The sequence below is a fragment of the Doryrhamphus excisus genome, linkage group LG8 (assembly GCF_037039965.1).
Source record: "Doryrhamphus excisus strain RoL-2023G ecotype Guam linkage group LG8, RoL_Dexc_Guam_v1.1, whole genome shotgun sequence".
Taxonomy (NCBI): domain Eukaryota; kingdom Metazoa; phylum Chordata; class Actinopteri; order Syngnathiformes; family Syngnathidae; genus Doryrhamphus; species Doryrhamphus excisus.
The window spans coordinates 23,673,156-23,696,774 of NC_136364.1; the positions used below are offsets into that span (position 1 = coordinate 23,673,156).

General features: G+C 43.9%; 3 protein-coding genes across 4 annotated transcripts; 1 reads left to right on the plus strand and 2 right to left on the minus strand.

Moving 5' to 3' along the window:
• Positions 1-1,115: 1,115 nt before the first annotated feature.
• tgfb1a (transforming growth factor, beta 1a) lies at positions 1,116-8,809 on the minus strand. The gene is made up of 6 exons (XM_058080631.2): positions 7,527-8,809; positions 2,836-3,120; positions 2,524-2,758; positions 2,228-2,378; positions 1,993-2,103; positions 1,116-1,920 (listed from the first exon to the last, which is right to left on the minus strand). Exons 1-6 carry the CDS (start codon positions 7,855-7,857, stop codon positions 1,873-1,875), a joined length of 1,161 nt encoding a protein of 386 aa, XP_057936614.2. The 5' UTR covers positions 7,858-8,809; the 3' UTR covers positions 1,116-1,872.
• Positions 8,810-11,049: 2,240 nt separating this feature from the next.
• On the plus strand, positions 11,050-17,279 carry LOC131134926 (cyclin-dependent kinase-like 1). Its single transcript, XM_058080632.2, has 10 exons — positions 11,050-11,277; positions 12,647-12,835; positions 13,079-13,200; positions 14,111-14,183; positions 15,395-15,485; positions 15,743-15,943; positions 16,014-16,096; positions 16,179-16,235; positions 16,482-16,634; positions 16,757-17,279. The coding sequence occupies exons 2-10, from the start codon at positions 12,668-12,670 to the stop codon at positions 16,850-16,852; spliced, it is 1,044 nt and encodes a 347-aa protein (XP_057936615.1). The 5' UTR covers positions 11,050-11,277; positions 12,647-12,667; the 3' UTR covers positions 16,853-17,279.
• Positions 17,280-17,703: 424 nt separating this feature from the next.
• cyp2y3 (cytochrome P450, family 2, subfamily Y, polypeptide 3) lies at positions 17,704-22,153 on the minus strand. 2 transcript variants are annotated; one of them, XM_058080628.2, is made up of 9 exons: positions 21,960-22,153; positions 21,725-21,887; positions 21,517-21,660; positions 20,631-20,791; positions 19,455-19,631; positions 19,190-19,331; positions 18,933-19,120; positions 18,372-18,513; positions 17,704-18,151 (listed from the first exon to the last, which is right to left on the minus strand). In XM_058080628.2, the coding sequence occupies exons 1-9, from the start codon at positions 22,134-22,136 to the stop codon at positions 17,970-17,972; spliced, it is 1,476 nt and encodes a 491-aa protein (XP_057936611.2). In that variant the 5' UTR covers positions 22,137-22,153; the 3' UTR covers positions 17,704-17,969. The 2 variants fall into 2 exon arrangements, with proteins under 2 accessions (XP_057936611.2, XP_057936612.2); XM_058080629.2 differs by lacking the exon at positions 21,517-21,660.
• Positions 22,154-23,619: the final 1,466 nt, after the last annotated feature.

A 23,619-nucleotide genomic window follows, 5' to 3' on the forward strand; every position in this document is an offset into this window, starting at 1 on the left:
TGTGAAACTTGTCACTTCTCTTCACTTGTTCAGATGACGGCAGATGTGTCTTCTTAGCAATGATAATCACTCCACATGGATGACACGATGTCTTGTTCTCAATACTGTCAACGTGAACTGTGCCCGTTGGTCTGCTCTTCCTTCTCCTCATTGTCGGCATGTTGCAACATGTAACTTGTAATAATATTGTAGCATACCATATTGTTGTGGATTGTGACCCAAAGGGCAAAGCACAACAATTTGGTCAGGTGTTCAGGGTATGTCCGACCAGCAGAAAAACCCCAGAACACATTGGAAGGCTGTTTTTCAACTGGCCTCCTCTGTGGAGCAGGATCTATGGTCTTCACTGCTTTTCCTACTGCCCCCTGACCTAACCCCGGATAATCGGATGAAGATGGATGGATGGATGGATGGATGGATGGATGGATGGATGGATAGCATGGCTGCAGAGGTGGAAACTCTTACAGCCCTCACAAAAATTCTGCTAAAGTAGCTGTGATGGGATGTACAATATTCCCGTCATAGTTCTTGTCAACATGCATTTGTTCTGATTAGCTATAGTCTCGTTTTTCAGCCAAGGTTATTGATGAAAACTATGACGAAAACTGTTTGTCAATGAAAGTAACCCAGCAACATGAACATCCAAAGGCATGCAGCTTACGTAAGTAAGGTGCTTGGGGGCCACGTGTCAGCGGGTTCACTGTTTTCATCATCATGTATGCTGTATGTGTGTTGAATTTTCCATGTAGTCACGGCCCCAAAGTCTGAGCCTTACCGACGGGTCTGGACCTGCGCACCTCATTCCCACTCCAGCCTCACGGGCTGCCAGTAATCTCGAGAGCTCTGAGACATAGAGGTGGGGCCCCTGGGTGGGAGTGGAGAGGAGGATGAAAATGGTGCATGCAAGTAGTAAAAATGTTGCCATGGCACGCACCCAAAATCTTTTGAGTTGGCCACGCCAGGAATGGTGCTGTGCATCCAGGAATGTTAGCCTGAGATGGCTGCCATGTAGAGTAAAAGGGCATGAAAAGGCATTGTGTGGCTGCATTCCAAGGGTACACTGAATTTTTCCCCAGGCACACTTCACTCCTGACAGAAGTACATCAACACACCTCTGATGTGATCATGTAACATCAGTGTTTATTTTCTTATTTATATTTACAACAACATTCAAACATGAAGTGCATTGTAAAACACGTTAAACAATGTCGCTTTATTCCTAAAGCACATGACTCTGCAACGAGTGAAATGTGCAAAAAAGTCTCATGTGTTAGATAAAACTACAAACCTGAAACATAAGGCAATAAAACTGGCTATGGCGGTCTAAATGAGGTGGGGGGGGGGGGGGCACAACGTGGAAAGCTTCATTTGTACAATCTGACATTCAATCATGATAACAAACAATATAAAAAGTCTTTACATGGTTTGACAAAAGTAAAAGCTGTCAGAGGGAGTTTCCACTATGTGACAGTCCCCGCACTCACCTGCTGTCCTTTATAGTGCAGGTCTGCAAACACGCCTGCAGTGATGTCCTCTGGGAAAACCCCCCACAACAGTTGTTTTCCATGCCAAAAAATGACATCCAGGAAAAGCACAACACTGTCCAACATCATAATTTCGTCTTTCCATGGATATCACTTTAGTCCTGGTGTGACACCTGTACACGTCTGTCCGTCCAACAAATAAATTAATCACAACTGTAATGTTAAAAAAATCTGTAGACAATATAATCACTGAGTTCATGATGTCAGTCCAACACGGCGAGGTGACTCCCAGGAGGAATAGTAAGTTCTTCATATCAACTCTTACATTTTCACCTTCAGTGTTCCCAAAGCAGGAGTCTTCCATGTCTTGTCAGTGTAGCGCTTAGCTTTAGCTGCATTTACAGGACTTGACGATCATGTTGGATAGCTGCTCCACCTGAAAGTCAACAATATTAAATTCAGTACACAAGTGCTGCCATGTTCAAAGTGAAAACAAGTGTGCATTTACCTTGTGTTGCCTGCCAACGTAGTAAAGAATCGGAAGTGGTTCCAGTGCCTGAGGGACGCAGCATGGCTGGGCTGAGGCTCCAGGGTTGTGGTGTTTGTACAAGGCCAGAATCTGAAGAACATCACAGAATGTTTTGAACAACTGATGCTTATTCCGGTAATGTAGTGCAGGTACAATAATCCACTGAAATCCACTGGACGTGGACTCCTACCCACGGCACTATGTTATTCCTTACCTGGGAGTATTTGTTTTCAGCATTCCAGATGTAGGTGCAGGAGCCCATGCAGTAGTTGGCATGGTAGCCGGTCGGCCTGTGGATCCACTTCCAGCCCAAATCTTTCCTGAAGTCGATGTACAGGCTCCTCACACAGCAGGTCTCAGTCTGGCTGCATGGAAAACATGTCTATTAAAAGTTGCCATACTGTGGTCGCTAGGATGTCTCATTGCTGCTTTTAAATTGGACCGTGGCAAACCCAACCGTATTGTGCTGAAAATGGGGCTATCCCTATGCAGGTTGGAACACCGACTTACGCCGTGCAGGTGTCCCTGGTGTCCGTGGCACGTCTCTTGCGTGATGTGAGGTGGCTGCTGGCGTTTTGTGGGATGGACATGGTCAGGATGTAAGGTGGCTGCTGTGTCATCTGCTTTAACATTCCAATGTCGCTCCGATCATTGTCGATCCCCGAGATGGAAAAGCTAAAAGTGGCATCAGTGGTCCTCTGACTGCACTCGCAGAAGAGCCGAAGTTCAAATCCCTGCTCATCTTCTGCCAAACCAAATGAGAAACATGATTTCAAATGTTAGTGGCGTAAAGGTTGCCAAGGTTTAATAACTCCAACTCACCATTGCCTTTCATCCAGTCCTGTAAGGTCTCTGTGACATCAAAGGACAACCACTTGTCTTTCCATTGGTTGGTGACGAAACGGGAAGCCAGGTATCGCGCAGATGCCCCCACACCATGGTACAGCTCAACCCGCTGCTCGTCTGGTATCGCCGGCTGCTTGATGAGCATCCGCAGCTCAGCGGAGGTGAGCAGGCGGTAATCGCCCACACTTGCCCGAATCTCAGAGATGTTGAAGAACAGGGAGACTCTTTTCGACTTCTTGGTGGTGTCCAAGTCATTTTTTTCTGGGGAAAAAAAGAGAAAAAAAATCATTTCAGTAATGACATGAAGAAATATTGTTGTATACTTTATATACATTATGTTGTTGTTTCTAAAAGCAGACCTTTTCCAGCACAAAACGGAAATCTTTATATGCACTCGCAGTGGGTGAAATCGCAGTTTATTATCAGCTCTTATACTGTTTATTATCTCTAGTGAAATTAGCGGCACAAACCGGAAGTGTTTCTATGCACTCGGCAGTGTGACCAACCACAGTAGAGTGGGCATGGCTGGAGGCGGGCTGTGGGTGGAATCCATTAAAACCAGGAAACCCAAAGAAATATGGCTCAATAGGTGCAGGTGTAGATCTAGAAAGCTTTTTATGCTGGTTATCGTGTGTAGCTGCTCTAAGAGTCCACAAAGGGCCAAAAAATGAGCATAAAAGGTCCCCTTGTTGTTGCTATGCACCACCATAGTAACAATGTATTTGTAATTCCAATTTATTGCATTAGCAGATAACGTTGGAGCATTCCTCACTGTGGACCACTGCCACCTCAAATGCATGCATGTGCATGACATAACTGTTTTCATAATCCCAAATGTCTTTCCCAGCTGCGCACACACATTAGCAAAATTGAATAAGTGCACACAGAGTGTGGCTGTGGCCAAATATGAATCGATTCCACCTGTAGCAAAGTAGACCATAAAGAAAGAGGGTCTTGTTTTCTTCCTACTTTTTTTGATAGCAGGAACATCCCCCCCACAGAGTGTGACAGAAGGCAGGAGCCAGCACCGTGCCATAAATCTACAACTTTGAAAAGATAAAACTGAGTGAAGGTTGAACTTGTAGGCACAAAGAGGTTGAAGAAGAAGCAAAGTAAAGAATGTATGGAGGAGTCTAACAGAGTAGTAAAGGCGTGTGGGAAAGGGGGGCTGGTGGTGGAATGTTTATCAATGCTGCCTGAGTCTGGCTCCGGCCCAAATCTTCTATTTTGCTTGGGAATGCCAAAGCTATGATTCTCCGCTCTCCAGTCCAGGGGCGACTTTTTGACGGCAAGCCTCACATACTTCTCGGACTTGGATCCGGGATCCGGGATCCCGGGTCTACTTGTGTAACAGTTACCAGAATAAGTGCTGGCGCCCTGACATGAAAAACTGAGCAGAAACCTGAAAGAGCTGTTGTGGGTTTTGAGGGGAAAGCAGATGACATCTGCGGGGTCCCACCCATGCCAGAGCATGGCTAGTGAATGGAAGTGAATGCGACCAATGACTGAGCACATCAGGCCGACTTGAGTAAAGTGAGACAATTGTGTGAAGGGTTAGAGAAGTGAAGTGAAACAGGAAATGAGGTCACTTCCCCTCTGAGGCATATTATCTGCCAGTCGTCACTTCTACTTTTTAATTAACCTTTGATTGCACTTGTCTAGTGATCACAGCTTGCATGCCTTTTACCTCCACGCTCATGCACGCTCCGGCAGCTAACACATATGCACACACACAGGTGCTTAGGTGTGGGATGATTTGAGCGCTGAGCCGCAGGTAAGATGGCGGACAGCTGTTGTGACAGGTAGGGAGGCAGCTCCGTAATTACTAGTGGGAGGAAGCAGATTCCAGCAGATACCCCCACCCCCCATCAGTGACATCATCTCACACATGAATTAAACATGCCATCATGTCCACCCGTAGCATGACTGACATCACAATAAATGCCCTTATTGACATTTGTTGTTGTTTAAACAGATGGCTGGGTTGCAACCATGTGACCTAGGGGCAGACTTTTGGAGGGTACATAATCAATATTATTTTTGCGAATAACGGTCATGCTGTTTAAATCATTTGCTCCAATCGTGTGTGTGAGCATGGTGTGTTGCAATAGGCATGAAATAAGATGATCAAACACCTGTGTAAGCGTGTCCTCTGCGTCAGCCAAAGTGACTTTTGCAGGTGAAAATAACGCCTCTTATATGTCTATCTGCATTTTAGACCACATCAGTCTTGTTGTTTCACTGTACTGTTTTCCCATCTGGGTTTAACATATGAACATGAATAAGAAATAATTTGTTGTAAACAATCCAAGTAGCTTGCAGTTGACATGAGCAGCCCATATTTCCTGCTAGATTGTATTGCTCTGACAGAACAGTTTTTTTCTAGAAATAGTTCTTTTAAACAGGTAGTCTAGCATTAATGAGAGGAGCATTGTGGGTGATCACAGCAACAACGTGTACTAACGTGTTAAGCATGGAGTAGGAGTGATGTTGAATGTGTGCATTTTTTGTTAAAGTTGGAAGAACACATTGCAGCTGAGTGCAACACTTGTCACGCAGCAGTTTCCTGTAGTGGCACTGAACCAGGGAGTTTTAATACAAACAAACTCATCGTGTATTTGAAAGCAGCGTTACATGACAAACCCCCACAGGATGAGACGTCTAGCTATAACAGAAAGATGACCAGCCCCAGTCTGTGTTGAATAATGTTGGGTTTAAATGCTTTACTAAGCACCTTAACATATTCTGTATGTTCTGTATAAATATATATTCTGTATAAATCTTCGACAAAATAGTGCAGGGGGTGAGGAGCAGGCCTACAGGTTTTACCCGGGCATGCCTATTGAGCCGGTGTCTTCTGACAAGGCTCACTGTGATGTCATAATGAGCCGGTGTTAGAAAAAAACTCTCGGAAACCGAGTATTCAGACTCATCCCAAACTTCTCTCAGGGCTTACTTCCAAATGCACAAATCGTGTTAAACTTTGGCATAGGTTTTAAAATGATAATACAACATTTTAACATTTATAGGTCAGAAATGTGGAAAAAGCACAATTTAACATCAGTTAACAACCCTCTTTCACTTTCGCCTTTGTAAACCACATTCCTAGTAAAGATGATAGCTCTAGGGCGATAGAATATAAAAGGTCCAAACTTGGAACTGTGTACTTGCTTAAGCATCTAAATTTAATTCAAGTAGGATGTTTTCAAATGTATTCCAAGTCCACATAGTCATCGATGAACGGTATGATACTTCAGTGCCTTGCTCTTTCCAACAAGCTCAGTTACCCTTGGATTATGTTACAATTGTGATTTTGGACACGGATATGGTAGTAACTGCCAATTGGTCCAATTTTGCACAGCCACAATGCAGAACAAAACTATTAAGTCCTCACAAAAGCTTCCCTGACGGCTGATGTGACCTTTGTGGAAAGCGTTAGTCATCCAGTAAAAAAACGCACAGCAAATTGAAAAACAGGAGCGTTAATGAAAAGAACAGAGAAAGTTTTGCTCGTGTCCCACGCCCTCCTCTGTGTTTTTTTAACAATTGCAAAATATTCCTCCACACGTACACTCGTGTGCTGGGCTGGGGCCCAAAGTGGGTGCGTGTAAGGAGGGTTTGTTCGAAAGGAAGCCATGCTCTGGCATTCCACAGAGGTAGGAAACATGCGCTCCCCACGGGCACCGCCGCTTACACCGGACCTGAGTCACTGGAGATCACTGTGGCCATCGGCCTGCCTTCCTTCCTGCCCATCACATTCACCAACATGCAAACACGCTGATAGCAACCTCAGGAAACACAGCGAGGAGCTGGGCGAGAGGTTGAGGCCTAAACTGTGAAGGCTTAAGTCTAGTGGGGTGAGGGCCGGGTGGGCGTTCTGTGGGAAGTGGCCACAACAGTACCATGATGGAGAACAAGTGATAGGATATTCATGGGAGAACCCAATGCTCAAGTTACAGGAAACCCCCCAATCCCGAAGGAGCGGAGAGAGAAAATGAACGGGAATGAAGCCGGGTGAAAGAGTGCATGCCCTGTCTTCATTTCCCATTTTTGGTTTTCCATTTAAGCCGAGTTAACAGTCTTTCTTCATTTTAAAAGCTTCCTTTGTTCTCTTTTGGATGGAGTCCTCCTTTTTAAAGTATTGGAGAAGCAGGAGAGCATGGACGCCTGACAGCTATGTACAATGAAGCATACAAACAAATTAGGATGTGTTTATGGTTATGGATTGCGAGCGGTTGCGTAAGCTTCAGGCCAGATGCTTGTGTGATCTGTGAAGCCACAATGCAGCCTGGAGATGTTGGGTGGAGATCAGAACATCTATGCACGCCGAGACCATTTGTTGGCCAAATTGTGATTGACTTGCAGCCACGTGGTGCATTGAAATGTGAACATTCAACCAGCTGTTCTATGATCAAATGTGCCGGGTATGTTTTCAGCAACTGATTTGAACTCAAGCAGGCTAACAGCAACACAGCGTAACTCTTAAACTACTTAACCAAGTTCCATGAAACTTTGGCCTGGTTAAGCATGACCACCAAAGAAACGGATTAAAATGGGATGCGGATCCAGCATTGACTGCTGCTGGCACTGGCAGGTAACATATCTCACACTTAAATGTCTCTTGATCTTTTTAGCTATGCAGTAAAATCATGTCATTGTGTACTCACTGGTCATGTTAAACTTGTGCAGCACCTTGGCGAAGTACTCCTCCTCCTCTTGTTCCATAGAGATGTCTGTCTGGACCTGAGCTTGCTGCTCCTTCAGCATCTCCTTGGTGCTGTTGTAGAGCGAGATCAGAGTAGGGGGGATCTCCTCCTCATCTTCGGTCTGATCCCCCTCAGGCTCTTTGGGCAGACGCAGCTTGCTGAGAATCTGACTCCTAATGGCCTCGATGCGCTTCTTCTTCACCATCTCCAAGTCCAAAGTCTTACATGTAGACATGCTGCTCCCTCTGGCTACCATGTAGACCACCACAACAATCAGGAGGGCCACCTTCATGGTGCCACTGGAGATGTGCCTTGGCTGAGTCCTGCCTCACGTCTTCCCTTCTGGCTGCGTCCCACCTTGGATGAAATGAATCACCCACGGAAAGGTGTGACTGACGCAAGGTGTTTACGCTCAGAAGAACAATTAAAGCAGTGTAGAGAGTGGAGAAGGTTCAGTACTGCTGGTGCCGCCTATGAATAGCTCCTAACATTTGGGTGTCTCTCTCTCTGCACAGGAGCAGGTGGAGGGCGGGCAGACGGACGTTGGAGCTTTGAGCGTGTGAGCTGTCAAAGCGCTCGCACATACAAAAAACGTGAGTCAAAGCCAGCGAAACCTCTGCTGGTGGTGTATATTCTACTTGGATGGCCTACTAGCAGACAAACTCCATGTGTCGGCTCAGCGTTGTTCAGCTCACCAGACTGTTTCTCCTCACATGTTTTTACAGACTCAGCCCAGCAAAAAAAAAATACACTTCCTGTGCTCCTTAACACATGTTAACACACCACTTTGGAGTATTTAACACAAAGTCAAGTCCAATCAGGCCAATCAGATGGAAAAGAGGGTTCTTCTTGGTCAATCACTCCAAGTCAGAAGTAAGAGTGATGTTTGTTGCAAAGATGGCCACTATGAAAAATATATTCCTCTCCCTTTTGAGCATGTGACCTTGCAGTCCTCCTCTGTCACCATCAAACTCAACATTCACTAGAAATGTTGCTCAAACATTGACACACCTTCTCTGTCCTGCAGACTCAGCAGTAGAGATGGACGTCCGTCTATCCATCCATTGGCTTTGACCTGATTTTTCTTGCCTGTTGCATCTCCCTGCCTGCGCCTTCTAACTGGGACACAGCCTCCCTCCTCACGCCTCCTTTTAACTGCTTTCTGCCTCTCCGTGGCTGCTTGTCACAGCTTGCTGGTGACAAAGTGATTTGTGAGATCTTGTGAGCTCAGCTAACTTTTCTCTTGCACCCACCCTCCAACCTCATCCCTCCTCCTCGTCAGCCTTTTCTGGTTCCTGTTACTGGTCTAATAGAGAGCGCTCTCCGCCCAGGAAATGAGCCTAATAGCAGCAGTGTTAAACATCTGCTCTTCAGCGCAGCTCTGCTGCTGCCTGCCTTCTCGGGCACGTTGTGCAGGCCATGAGGACGGACATGCTTAGGTTGGCACTGGAGGCGCTCCTCTGTCCTCCACTGCCCTCCAACCCCTTTGGCTTGTCTGTCTGTCTGCCTCAGAGGCGGTGATGACAGACATGTCAACAAGCCGTGCATGGTACTGGCGTCTCGTTGGCTGACCACCGCATTTGCCCGGTGGCTGTGAAAGTCCAGTGTCTGTGTTTGAAAAGGTGGAGACAACAGGGCTGATCCTGGTGGTGGTCCACAACCTACTAAAGACACAGACATTTCTTTCCTTGCGTTTGTGAAAATTTGACAGAGGAAACCATTGTCTTCTTTGACGCAGGCCTGGGAAGACAAAATGGAATATGCATGAAAGACCAGTAGTGGGCGACATCAATACCTTGTCCTCCCATGTCTTTTTGAAACCTGTCTGTTTGAGTTAAAAATGTTGTGTTTTAATCACAACATTGCCAACATTTGTTATGTTTTCAGTTGTAAAAGTGACTCACTGAGTAAAGCCAGTCTGTCAACTTCAGTGACAGTTTAAAGGAAATACAGTAACTAAATTACAATCTGCCACTGTTTGATGTGGCACTTTTTGCCTCTCTGTTTCCCATGGGTATCACTTGTCATCTGTAGGGCTATAAAGAATAAGCCATTCATTACACGGTGACGCTGAATGGGTGCTTTTTAACAGAGGCATACGCAGGGCAAAATCCCCTGGAACATCCACAGTAATACAAACACAAAGACAAAGATGACACATTTCCATTTCCACTGAGTCAACAACTGAGTTATAGTAAAATGGCAGTTGCACTTCCCACTGAAAACATGAGATGAAAGAATTGCCTTTTAATATATCATAGCCACCCCCTGCAGGTACCATGCAAATCTGGCTGTGAGAAGCACAGATTCATTCATTCATTCATTTTCTACCGCTTTTCCTCACAAGGGTCGCGGGGGGTGCTGGAGCCTATCCCAGCTGTCTTCGGGCGAGAGGCGGGGTACACCATGGACTGGTCGCCAGCCAATCACAGGGCACATATAGACAAACAACCATTCACACTCACATTCATACCTATGGACAATTTGGAGTGGCCAATTAACCTAGCATGTTTTTGGAATGTGGGAGGAAACCGGAGTACCCGGAGAAAAGCCACGCATGCACGGGGAGAACGTGCAAACTCCACACAGAGATGGCCGAGGGTGGAATTGAACCCTGGTCTCCTAGCTGTGAGGTCTGCGCGCTAACCACTAGACCGCCAGAAGCACAGATGATAATAATAATAATGGCTTTGATTTTATAGCACTTTTCAAGGCACCCAAGGCGCAAAACCCATTATTCATCCCTCCTCAGTCACACACTGGTAGTGGTTAACTGCATCTGTAGCCACAACTGCCCTGGGGTAGTCTGACAGAAACGTGGGTGCCAATTTGCGCCTCTCCGACCACCACCAAACATTCATTTGCATTCATTCACCAGTGTGGGCAACACTGCACTCAAGCTGGGTGAAGTGTCTCGCCCGGGGACGCGACAGTGACTGGGTGAAGGGGGAGAGGATGGAACTTTCTTTCTGGTTTCTGGATAACCTGCTCTACCTCCTGAGCCACTTCCGCCCAATAAGGAATCTATGCTCTATTATCTTTGGGAAATACCATGATATCATTTCTATTGTGTCCATAATCTCCACCTTTGGTATCGTTCTGGAAATAGCTCAATATTTCAATAACATGTAACTGTCCTGGCTGAAAATTGGTAGTTGAGATGATGTTGAGTTGGATGATATTTTTTGTAGAATAATATTGATGTGCATGCTTGATTGACGTTCTCTCGTTTCCATATTGAAGGTAATTCGTTTTAAGGACCAAGTGAAGGCAAACTGGTGTTTCGTTCAAAATTAACTGGGTTAGTACTGCTCCCTGGTGGACAAATGTCAGACTAGTGCGCATGTGTAGGTTTAGAAAAAGTATATTATATTAAATACAGAGGGTGTATTTAAACGTATTTGAATTACGAAATAATCTGGATGTTGTTTTTATTTCTGTCTCGTATTAAACGACGTCTTGTGACCGAGCTGACAACAAAGTGCGTAAACAACGTTGTGAATTGCAGTCTTACACCGTCGACGTTCCATTTGCGTTGTAACCAGGATGCAATATAAACGTCCTCAGCCCGTGGGGCCATTTGTTTGTCACTTTTTCACTGTGAAGCCCATTAGAGAAGAGGAGTGTTTCCTGGCAATTTGTTGCCATTCTGACCTACAAGCAGAGACAGACCCCCGAGGACGGTTCGCCTGATCCAGGGGGAGTTTCGAAGGTATTTGACTGCTCATTTGTCAATGAAGTACCTGTCAGATTGCGGGCAGGTGAGTACACCTGTAATTCTGCTTCTTTGTCATTTATGTAGTCCGTTAAAGAGCGCGACCAAACATTACATTGCTTAGGCTCAGAAATGATGATTAATTAGTAAATTTGGTCAAGTAGATTTTTCTTCATTTTCCATTTCTAGGCTGAGTTTGAATGCCCCGTACAGGGTTAGCTAAAGTGTGCTAAATTCTTCCCCTGAGGCCACATACTGAAAAATGAAAGGATAATGCAATATGCAATATGATAAGGATGATATTTTGTAAACTAACACGTTTTTATATCCAACCTAATTTATTTTTGTTTTTCGTTTCTCATAATATTATGATCAGTAAACAAATAAAGCATTTGTCTTTCATATTTCAAAATTGTGCAAATAAAACGAAAATTGTTCTACTTTTTGTCTCAGAATATTACAAAGTGATTTGTAAGTAAGTAAATTGGCTTTTTTCCTCATTAGAATATGAGGAATATTAAAAAATCGAATTATTTGAACTTTCTTTAAACTTTCAGCTTATGGTTCTGACTTTATTCCCATAAAATTTTGACTTTATTCTCACAACATAACTTTTTTTGCAACCTAATTTTCCTAAAATAGTTTTGTCAGTTTCTCATGATATAACTTAAAAAAAACATTATTTCAACCTCATGCTACTAGAATTACTTTTTTATTATTATTATTTTATTATTCTCATAAAAAAATATGACTTTCTCTTTAGATACAATTTTTTTTTCTTAATATAGTATTTTGCTGTGATTGACTGGCGACCATTCCAGGGTGTACCTCGCCTCTCGCCCAAAGTCAGCTGGGATAGGCTCCAGCATACCCTTGCAACCCTATAAGCGGCATAGAAAACGGCCGGTTATTGTTAAGTGTTAAGGGTCAAGACAAAAAAAACAGCTCCGGCCTGCAAATGGCCTCCAAGCTGCACTTTGGGCCCCCCTGGTTTAGTGGATGTCGGATAGTGTGTATTTGTCTTATGAGGGAGGGTGGTGCACAGGCACAAACACTCTCCCAAGATGCACATAATTATGAGACAATTTCTTTTCATCAGCCAAAATGGGACAAAAAACAGACTGTGAAAAGTCAAACACTGTTTCAAGTCTTTCAAAGGGATGCAGCGTACTTAAGCGATCACAGAGCTGTGCAATGTTTTCTTCCAAATAGTCGAAAGTGTGGCAAGAAGTTGCATAATCATTGTACACATGAAGATATTCTCCTAAAGTAAAAAGCTCACAAACATGACTAATCATTGTGGTCACATGCATATAATTTATTGATATTCATATTTTATATTCAATTATTCTTTACTGCTTCAAAGGTGTCAGCAAGTCACTGACTGATGGAGAAATACGAGAAACTGGCCAAAATTGGAGAAGGTTCTTATGGCGTGGTATTCAAATGCAGAAACAGAGACACAGACCAGATTGTTGCCATCAAGAAGTTTGTGGAATCTGAAGACGATCCAGTCATTAAGAAGATTGCGCTGAGGGAAATACGCATGCTGAAGGTGAACACAGGACAAGTTCTTCACAAGCTTGACTAACTAAACAAATTACTAAAATGAAAAAATTTCTTTGGTTCACAATTTAATTCCTCTAAAAGAGGAACATACATTATATTCTCTAAGGGGGAAAAAAATAATGGTGTTCAATTTATGAACTTTGAGTATCCATTGTGTCCAAATAGTGATATATTATTTATGGTAACACCACTAATACTGTGACCCTCTTGCCCTCTGCCCTTCCTGCAGCAACTGAAACACGTCAATCTGGTCAACCTACTGGAGGTTTTCCGCAGGAAACGCCGCCTCCACCTGGTGTTTGAGTTCTGCGAGCAGACAGTCCTCAACGAACTGGAAAAACATCCACGAGGGTGAGTGCGATGTTCCACCCGGGCTGGTCCCACCACTGCCCGACCAATTGGGAAGGTTCTTTTGTGGGTAAAAGGCCAGTGTGATTTAAGTACAGTGAGTACAACTGAAGACCGTGTACCTTTGGGAAATCCATATGTAGCTTTGTGGTATTGTTGCGGTATTTATAATTGTTGTAATGAATGGTCAAATGGTCAAGATTGCCAAAAAAAAGTCATATCGTCAGTCATTGTCATTCCAGGGGGCCATTTCTATATTTTAAATATTTTAATAGGGCTAGAACCGATCCATGTAGAGATGCAAAGAAATTATACATATTTAACGAAATTAAGTACAGCCTTTAATTTTATGTTAAATGAATGAATGTAGTAATAATTAAAAAAAAACAAGCTGCGGGCCGCAAATAACTCCTGAGACAAACACGACAAATTACAATTGATCATGATTGTTCACCGTGTGTTTTGTTTACATTTGACCTGAACAGTTGACCTTGTAAGTAAGCACCAAGTGACATATTTCCAGCTTTCAAGACAGTACCCAAGTAATCAAGTACTCCTGACTACAGGTCTGTAGTGGCCCCTGTCATGCAGTGTGGCGTAGTAAGTTGATCATGTTTGCAGTGTGCGCTAGCATGTCGCACCTGCTCCTTTCTTGGAGCCCTGTTTGTGTAAACTAACGTCACAAAAGAGTCAGATCAGCTGTTTGAGGCCATGCGACCTTTTCTCCCACAAGGCCATGCAGCAGAAACTGTAGCCGCCCCTGGAAACAAAGGCGCTGTTACCGTAGCGACAGGGCTGAGGGTTACTGAGGTGACATGGGGTCCAAGTGGTGCAGCGCTTCCTATTTTTTTTCAAAAGCTATGTTCCTCGCAACATCATCAATGATGTTCCTGGTGTTCCTTGTTCTCCACAGGGTTCCTGAGGATCAGCTTAAGAGCATTGTATGGCAGACACTACAGGCCGTCAACTTCTGCCACAAACACAACGTTAGTGGAACTTTGTCTGCTAATACACTGTATTCCTTCATCTTTATTTGCCACTGTGTCATTTTTTTTATTACACATACGTCTGAGTCTATCAATTGTATCTATAAGCTTGTTTCATTAACTTTTTATACTATACTTGGCTGCCATCTAATAAGAGCTAATACAAGAATTGTCTGTAATTCTTGCTTCATAAAGTATATACAGGTTTATATGATGTGTTTTTAAAATACAAGTGTATATGATAAAACTAGATTTAGCTACACTGAAACAATATGATTATTTCTGTGGTTGTAGTTTGCACTGCATCATACCAAGAGACGCGTGTAATAATTTCATATTTAACGGTTAGAAACAGCTCTGACAATAGGGTTTTCATTTCATAGAATATACAATTATCACTCGTTTATCACGGTGAATTGGTTACAGATTTTATCGCAGATTTTGCGATACGTGAACTTCAGTAGGATTCCGTCTTAATTAATTTAATATTTTCATTAAGTATAGAAAACCTTTTTAGGATTTTCAAAATATGAAAAAACACCCCATATTGTAACCTTTACAGTCACCTCATTGCTGAACACTAAGGCACAGGCCACGGGATCACTGCGAGGACACAGGCGACGACTACAGCTTTCAGCTGTAGCATGCTACCAAGCTAACTAGTTAGCTTCCAATTTATTTAGTCTAAATTTAAGAAAGGGTTTCAAACAGAGTGGGGAAGGAGGACAAAATAAGAAGCCAAAACCTTACTACTTCCACACAGAATGGGAGGATAACTTCTTTTCACTCGATCATGTTGGACACGCCATGGCTGACTCCATGCAGTGGTACGATGATGTCCCATCAATGTAACATTACTGACACCTTGTGACCAAAATACTTCAGACTTGTCTGTCAATGTTTTTTTTTAAATAAATAATATATTTGTATTTATATATTATAATTTATATTTGTATCTACAATTGTATGTATCTTCATCGGCATTAAATACAGAGGCTGTCTGGTGGGATACACTGTGGTCATCTGCCAACATGTAAGGCTCGGATCAATGTTGGATACAGGGCTCTTGTATTAGATCACATGAGAATGTGCCTAAAGTTGCGACCAGAGAGAGTGTATAAATATCGATCAACGGATTGTGTTAGTTTTGTTGTGTTGAGTGTCAGTATTAAAACACGAGAAGTGTTTGTGTGTGTGTGTGTGTGTTGCAGTGCATCCACCGAGACGTCAAGCCTGAAAACATCCTCCTTACCAAAAGCGGTGTCATCAAGTTGTGCGACTTTGGCTTCGCTCGCATACTGAGTAGGTCCTTTTTGTGTGTGTGTGTGGCTTTTATGTGCATTAACCGCCACTAATGACTTATTCAACACAGCCTCCTCACTTTCAATGCTTCACATCAAGCCAATTAGTGCGTCCCTCTGTGCACTGTTGACCCGGCCTGCGTTGGGTTTCGGTGTTGTGTTGCCATGCATGTCGTCTCTCAGCAGGCCTTGTAATCCCTCCACAATGGTGTTATTTAGTAAGCAAAGTACATGTGTCTGTTTGTCGCATGTGCTCAGCTGGACCAGAAGATGACTACACAGACTACGTGGCAACCCGCTGGTACCGGGCCCCGGAGCTCCTGGTTGGGGACACTCAGTATGGGCCACCAGTGGACGTGTGGGCGCTGGGATGCGTCTTTGCTGAGCTGCTTAACGGAAGTCCTCTCTGGCCTGGGAAGTCTGACGTGGACCAGCTCTATCTCATACGCAAAACTCTTGGTACCCCACTCAGTCCCAAAATAGCTCCACATATTCACCTGCTGCTTCATGCGATTCTTCCTCCTTCCAGGGGACCTCATTCCTCATCACCAGCAGGTGTTCCGGTCTAACGTGTTCTTTAGTGGCGTCAATATTCCTGAACCTGACACCACGGTAAGATCCCATCCTCACTGAGGCTTTGTGCCTCCAAAAGATATCATTGTTGATGTTATCTCTCTCTTGTCTTCACTTCCAGGAAACATTGGAAAAGCGATTCTCTGGTGTGTCACCACAGGCTCTCCATGTTATGAAGGTCTGCTGAAATTAGGAGCATGGTCATGTAACCCTTTAATCATTGATTTGGCTCTGAAATGGATTCATTCAGAATCGGCAGCATGAAACCCCGATCGGAGCGTCCCTAATATATAGAATAGTTCCCCTCCCTCCGTCACCTTCACCGAACCTAATGACATTTGAGAAGCAGTGCTTTAGATGATGCAAGTATACCTAATGTTGTGATAAGCATTAAGTATACAAATATCCCTCTATGTCTGCACAGTCATGCCTGGTGATGGACCCCTCCCTCAGATTGTCCTGCGAGGAGCTGCTGGAGCTGCCCTACATCCATGATGACAGCTGTTCTGGCTGGGTCCGCGAGGGGGAACGTCCTGTAAGACGCCACGATAAAGGACCCCGCCGCAGACAGACAGGGGTGAGTGTGAAGAATTTACACTCAAGACTCATGATCATTCCTATCCGCATTGTTTCCTATGGGAAAACATATCATCTTTCATCATCCACCATAACCAGAAGAACTACCCCTGTGTCCTGCAGGCCCAGTACCTGCCACAGTTAACAAACAGCAACATGTCACCAGCACCAGACATCAAGAAGCCAGCGAAGCACAAATATCACCTTCCCAACATTTAGCCAACGATGAGCCAGCTGGCCTGCATTGAACTTGTGGCTCCACCAGACTGGATGGAACACGATGAGGACGCTTGTACTTCTTCTGTCTGGTATCACTAACACACGCCACCCAACACTGTGGTTGTGATGCTAGCAGCAGGTGAGCACCCACACATGTACTAAAGCACACGTGCATTGAAGCACGTGAACCACACCAGTCCACATACATATATTTTGTGGTGCATTCAAGGGCTGCACTTGAACCTAGCCTCGGGACTTTGAGTGTCCACAATTACAACAATGAAGTGTAGAATATGCACAATATTCATTCAATCATTAAGCTTGGCATCAGTGTATAATATTTTAATACAAAGCAGGAAGGTGAAAAATGAATGTACTGTATATTACAAATAACTCAATCTTGTATAGTTTTAATAAAACCTGCCATGATGACAGTCACGTATTGATGCATTTGACATGAATGGTTAGCGCAGACCTGCCAACATGTACAGTGTATATTATGTGGACTCTGCACTCTTTGCTTAGCGAACAGGGACACCTAGTGACCAGTGTAGAATACTACATATCATCACGTTTTTGAATGTGTATTCTGAAATTTTTGTTTTGTTTCGCTTAATTTAGACCCAAAATGCATGCACACATTTTGCATATGCATATTTTATTTACCAATTGGTTGTATTCAACCACAAAATCTCTATTTAATAATTAATCTATTTTTGAACACCGTCACAGTCATATTTTTTATTGTTAGTAGGTTTCCATGGCGATGTGTACATTCAATAAAAGATATCACTTCATGAGGCCGTGGAACAGACACAGTCTCTATGTGATTATCATTACCTATTTTTCTAAATTGGGTATCAGGATCAGGGGTGCTGTCAGAAGAGCGGTGCATGACTTGGTAGAGAAGCGTCTGGGTCCCTTGCCAGCTTTGGGGATTGGACCCTTGAGTGGAACATTGTGTTGCACACAGCATACATTTCTCAAGTTATGTAATAAGTTTTTCCATGGTGCAGGTGTCGTTTGTTTTCATATGACTTAGTGTCGACTGCTCTGAGTGGTTTACACACAAAGGCGAGCAAACGGGAGGGAATTTAAAATTCGCAACAGTGGGAGGTCAGCGAGGCGTGGCGATGAGCTGGTGTTGCCGTGGCATGTTGGCGAAGCTGCTGTACTCTGGCGTGAGGTCAATGCTGTCTGGACCTCCGACACAGGAAAAGGTGAAATGTTGCAGCAGGGACACAAGGAAGATGAACAGTTCCACGCGGGCCAGAGATTCCCCGACACAAGCTCTTTTTCCTGCGGACAGGAGAGACAAGACAACTTGAGGCCTTTGTTGTCCCTGAATCTTAATTCTTCATCTTTGGAAGACATTGTGGACAATTGTGTGGCAAATTAATTTCCTGTTCCTAGCGTGCAAACCTGGGTCCCTAAAGGTCTCACAACTGGACCGAATGATTGATTGACTATCATCCTAGAAGAGTGGAATGTCACATCCATAAACAAGTCCAACACACACCTGCTGCAAAAGGCATGAAAGCCGGGTTCTTCTTAAAGTTGCCATTGTGGTCCAAAAAGTGCTGAGGATTAAAGGACTGAGGCTCCGCCCACTGCTTCTCATCTTTCAGCACAGAGTGCAACATGGGGATGATGATGGTGTCCTGTTAGGACAACATGATGTCACATGATGCTGATAACAACGGAAAATATTAGAGGAAGATTCTCAACTGGTTGGTCACAACCCAAATGAGGCTTGCAGGGGTCAAAAGATATATAATATAATGTAATGTCCCAATGAGGGGTGTGCCATGTTTAGGGGAAGAACACTGAGTGGGGACCTAACATGCTGTCTGTCCAACACACAACTGCAGATATCTGCTGAAGAAGAGCATGCCGTAAGGAGAGAGACTCACTGCAGCAGCTCATGTTGTGTTGCAAACACGTTTGAGTAGAAAAATGTCCATAATTTGCGTCACCGCTTGTCCTGCAGCCTAACCAGTTGAGAACCACTGTAAACAAAAAAATAAATTCCACCAACAACAGGAGATAAAAGAGAGACAGGAATGTCCATCAGGAATACCTTGGGAATGTTGTAGCCTCTAAAAGAGACGTCATGGAGCGTGTAGTGCGGCAGGCTGAAGGGGACGATGTCCAGAAAGCGCTGCACCTCATGTATGACTGCATCCGTAAAGGGCATGGACTTCCTGTCCTCCATTTTGGGACAACGCTCTCGTCCAATCAGAGCGTCGATCTCCTGCTGCATTTTCTCTGTACAAATAAATAAAATAATGCATATTTGTTCCAAAGTCTCACATGTAAACTGTGTGTGGGACCGACCTTGTATGTCGGGGTATTTGATGAACACGCTAAGGGCGTATCGGATAGTGGAGCTGCTGGTTTCTGTCCCCGCCAGGAAGAGATTCATGACTGTAGCCACAAGGTTGTCGTAGAAGAACTCACTGGAGACATTATGCTTCTCCTAAGGGGACAAAAAGTCAGTTGAGATCTTGTCCTGTAGTGGACTTACCTTTCTGAGCTCTTCACCAGTCAAAGCATTAAGTTGTACAGTATGTCTGGTCAGACGGGTCTTGGTCTTTCCAACCTGCTGCATGCGATTGAGGAAGCAGTCAATGTAGTCTCTGGGAGAGCTGGAATCCAGAGTGTCTTCATGCTGCTGGATCTTCAACTTGATGAAAGATCTCACCGTTTCTATGTGGGCAAAAACTTTACGCTGGTGGCCTGGCAGGCGCTCAGTCAGCCAAGGAAAGATGTTGTACATCTGTGGAAGACATGCCGAGTCTTGTCCTTAAATGTACACTTTGTGAATAATGATGAGTAAAGTTGGATTGTTGAAAATTAATGTTATTATTGGTTATATATGGATTAGAATTTTGGTCACGGTGAGAGCTGGGGTTTTGGTTGAGGCTAGGCTTATGGCTGTGGGGTTGGTAAGGACTGGGGTTAGGGTTTGGTCAAGGCCAAATTTCACTGCACAGTACTGAGTCTTTGGTAATCGTTCTGGGCCATTTGCAGCCTGGAGCTGTTTGTTTTATTTGCCCTCGGCATTAGAGAAGTAGAAGTGTGACTGGGGTCAGGGGTTTTGGTAAGGGCCGTGGTAAGGTTAGGAATTTGGTAAGGGTTAGTAGCAGTGGGTTTGGGTTAGGGTTTTGTTAAGAGTTAGAGTTAGAATGTTAGGGTTAGAATGTTGGAATGTTTAGCAATGCGTTCAAATTAGGGCTGGGACAATGCATCAATGTCATCGATGACGTTGATGGAAAAATACGTTGACGTAAGAACTTCATGTCAATACGTCGTCATTCAGTATAAAAAGAAAAATGGTAGTCGGGGGAGAAGAAAAGATCTCGCAATAGGATGTCAGAAGTATGGGAGCTGCTGTTTATTTATTTATTTAATGTTTATATTTTGATTCAGATTGTGTTTTTTTGCACAATAGTTTTATATATTGAAAGAAAGTTTAGTTTATTGCTTTTTTGTTACTATAGGATTCCATTGTGCATTTTATTGTTGTATTGTTCAATACAATTCATTTTTGAACTTGTTAATAAAAAATATTAGTTTTATTCATGGAGATAAATTAGCTTTAATTGCTAAATATGTCAAATTATGTGGAGATAATCGATAGTCGTATCGAAATCGAATCAAATCGTTTTTAAAAATTAATTGTTAGATTAATAGATACATCGAAAAACAATTTTCTAGGTTAATCGATTCCAAAAATAATCGTTTAACCCAGCCCTAGTTCATATGTGTCACTTGCCTGCCCCAGAGGGCTGGATGCAAACTTGATCATTTCCCTGATGATGGCCAGCAGCTGCAGGAAGTCGTCATCGTCATGGTTGAAGCGTTGTCCAAAGACCAGGCAGCACACCACATTGGAGACGGAGCAGCTCAGCAGGAAGGTGGGGTCAAAAGGTGTGTCTGGATTGGGGGTATAAGCAACATGGAGTGATGTCAATGACATCATCAGGTATATTTTCGAGCTGGACGTGAACTACAAACGTAATTCTCCATGGCCAGGCGAGCCGGGATGTTTCGCCTTTTACTACTTTTGGAACATGGAAAGGAACTCAATTGAGCTGAAAAGGTTTCTGAAAGCTTTAGAGTTGAGCAACAGCATCATAGTCCATTGTTGTTGTGTTGGAGACGTGACGCATGACCATTTTTAGCAATACAGAAACACAATTTTTTAAATGTAAATTTTATACCTATTTTTAGACGTTTGTATTTTCATGATGCATGACAACACAAATATGATCCATTTTTGACGCTAACTTGGTCACCGAAATGCCCATTAATGTTTGCATTTAGAAAACAGCAGCAAACAAAGAGTGATGATAGATGATTTCTAGAGTTTGCTGGCCTTTCTCAGTAAAAATCATCACAACACTATCATTTTAACCTACACAGATAAATACAGTGAGAGAAGTGTCTATTGTGCCAGGGGGAATGATTCATCAGTGGCCTGTTGGTGGACTTGTAAACACCACCCGGATGAGATAAGACTAAACAGATAAAGTGTGTACACTGCCGCATGCTCTATTTAGCACAAACTAGACCAGCACGATGAGACCCCATTAAAAGTGAACATTATTATTAACTTTATAAAGGTACAATTGTTGGTAAATGTCTTGTATTATCTTCACTTTTCACCATGCGGGCCCTCATGTGTATGCTCTCCTCCTGGATCCACTCCTCCATCCCCTTACGTCCCATCCCAAAATCTCGGAGGGTGGTCAGGGTGAAACGGCGCAGCTGGCGCCAGCGCTCGCCGTTGCTAATGCCCAATCCTGAAAAGAAAAAGAAAGGATGGAGTTTTTACCAGACAGAAGAGGAGGTCAGAGGTTGTCTCACCATAGCCCCTGGTGGCTTTGTGGAGGAACGGTAGCTGCATTCTTCCCGTGAAGTCGTCAGCCTGGTCCACCAGAGCCTCTTTGACGGCCTCATAGCCCACCAGGACCACCGCGCGCTGCCAGCCAAGGTGCACGGTCATCACCGGACCGTATGTTTCACTCAGCTTCAAATACAACACATCCTCATCATTATCATTGTCATTGTCAATCTTCACATACACCTTCCCGGCGCTCACCTTGAGGAGGCTTTTAAAGGGCGCATGTTTGTCCATTTGAGGCAGGTTTCCCAGCAGAGGAAACGCCAGTGGTCCTGGAGGGAGACGACGCGTCCTCTTGTTGTTCTTTTTGTCGTAAAGCAACCACAGCAGTGCCCAGAGGAGCCCCAGCAACAAGACGGCCGCAGTGCACTCCATACCGCTTCTGTTTGGCTCACGGTTGATGTTCAGGCAGGAGCCCTGAATTGGGGTCAAAGGTCAAGCACGTGACTCATCTCGGTGCACCTTCACCTGCTTGTCATTGGCTGACAGCCTGCAGCAGAACAAACACAACAAATGTTTAACTAAAGTCACACCAACAATAACACGCCCTACACAGTGGAATGCAAACATCATTTTGGGAAAAATAGAACTGTTGAGTCTTGCCTTTGGACTCACATTCAAAGTCAGACTTCATGCCTCCTAGCACGCTTTGTAGTTAATAAAGTTATGTGTTTTGAATTATAAAATGTGTTTTATTATACACCATGGTAGTAATAGTTGCTATATGTGTGTTTGCTCACCTGTTACATATTGTTCCGTGATTTATTTGCCAGGCGGTGACTCCCAGGTGGTGCCGTGTTAAAAGAACCGACGATGTATATATTCAAGCTAAAATGCTAGGCCATAGTCGTACCTCCGTTGGACATTCATCGACTACTGTTTGTAAAACTAATAGACGTGATTGTTGAAACTCTTTATTGAAAATGCTTGAGAATATATTACGTGTGTATTGCTTAATTTTTTGAAGTTTTCAACGCTGTTGCAGGCATGTGTTTGGCCAGCTATGTGGGGCGGGTTGAGCGTGAACCAGGAAGTGCGGGGATCTCGTGTGCGCGCGCGCTCTGTTCTCTGGTTGCTGGGTAGTCGAAACAGAAAGTTGACCGGAAGCAGCAGACAACCGTCTTTCTTTCTCTGACGAAGTCAGGCCGCCCCTTACCACGGTTTGGGGTTGAAAATACTGATAGTTAACACCGCCACGACCGTGAAGAAGTGCCGAAGTAAACGGTTTGTCTTGCAACAGCATCGTTTTCATTGGCGCCAATTTAATTCGGTATCGAGTCGGCGTTCCAACACCCTGACGGAGAACACTGGAGTTGCCATGTAACTCAGACGCCGCACAAGCAATGCTACAAGGTCAGTATCAAAGTTTTAAGTCAAATTGAAGCACGAATAGTGACGTTTCGCTCCGACAATATACAGTATATAAACTATGTCGAAGTTGACGAGCTGAAGCCGAGGTCGCCATTTTGTGGACATAATTGGCGCGCAGAATGCTTGAAATAACGGAAGCAATTGTTTCAACCGGTTCATTTTCAATCCATAACATAATGTGAACGACTTTGGGCCAAATTGACAACGATTTTTTTAAAAGTATGTTTCGCTACCCTCGTCGTAGTCAATGACAACTGAAGCTACAAGTGGTTTATTTGGAAATGTTTCGTTTGACGTGAAAATCCCTCGATGTCCTGGTTACGTTGCGTGTTAAGTTCGTGTTGGAACCTATTGCCGTCAGAGGCGAGGCATCTGTTAGGTGAGTGTAAGCCGCTGATTTTATCTTTGAGCATCATTGTGACAATGGAAGAGAAAGCACACTCATAACCCTTCTCCCTTATTCGGTCTATTTTAATGGCGACTAAAA

Excerpts from the sequence above, each read along its gene's own strand:
- tgfb1a (XM_058080631.2), bottom strand. The coding sequence starts at position 7,857 with ATGAAGGTGGCCCTCCTGATTGTTGTGGTGGTCTACATGGTAGCCAGA. Across the intron at positions 2,759-2,835 it reads GGACTGGATGAAAGGCAATG|AAGATGAGCAGGGATTTGAA; the intron begins GTGAGTTGGAGT and ends TTGGTTTGGCAG. Across the intron at positions 1,921-1,992 it reads ACGTTGGCAGGCAACACAAG|GTGGAGCAGCTATCCAACAT; the intron begins GTAAATGCACAC and ends GTTGACTTTCAG.
- cyp2y3 (XM_058080628.2), bottom strand. The coding sequence starts at position 22,136 with ATGGAGTGCACTGCGGCCGTCTTGTTGCTGGGGCTCCTCTGGGCACTG. Across the intron at positions 18,514-18,932 it reads GAGGCTACAACATTCCCAAG|GACACCATCATCATCCCCAT; the intron begins GTATTCCTGATG and ends TTGTCCTAACAG. Across the intron at positions 18,152-18,371 it reads TTTCATGCCTTTTGCAGCAG|GAAAAAGAGCTTGTGTCGGG; the intron begins GTGTGTGTTGGA and ends TCCTGTCCGCAG.
- LOC131134926 (XM_058080632.2), top strand. The coding sequence starts at position 12,668 with ATGGAGAAATACGAGAAACTGGCCAAAATTGGAGAAGGTTCTTATGGC. Across the intron at positions 12,836-13,078 it reads GGGAAATACGCATGCTGAAG|CAACTGAAACACGTCAATCT; the intron begins GTGAACACAGGA and ends CCCTTCCTGCAG. Across the intron at positions 16,236-16,481 it reads AGGCTCTCCATGTTATGAAG|TCATGCCTGGTGATGGACCC; the intron begins GTCTGCTGAAAT and ends ATGTCTGCACAG.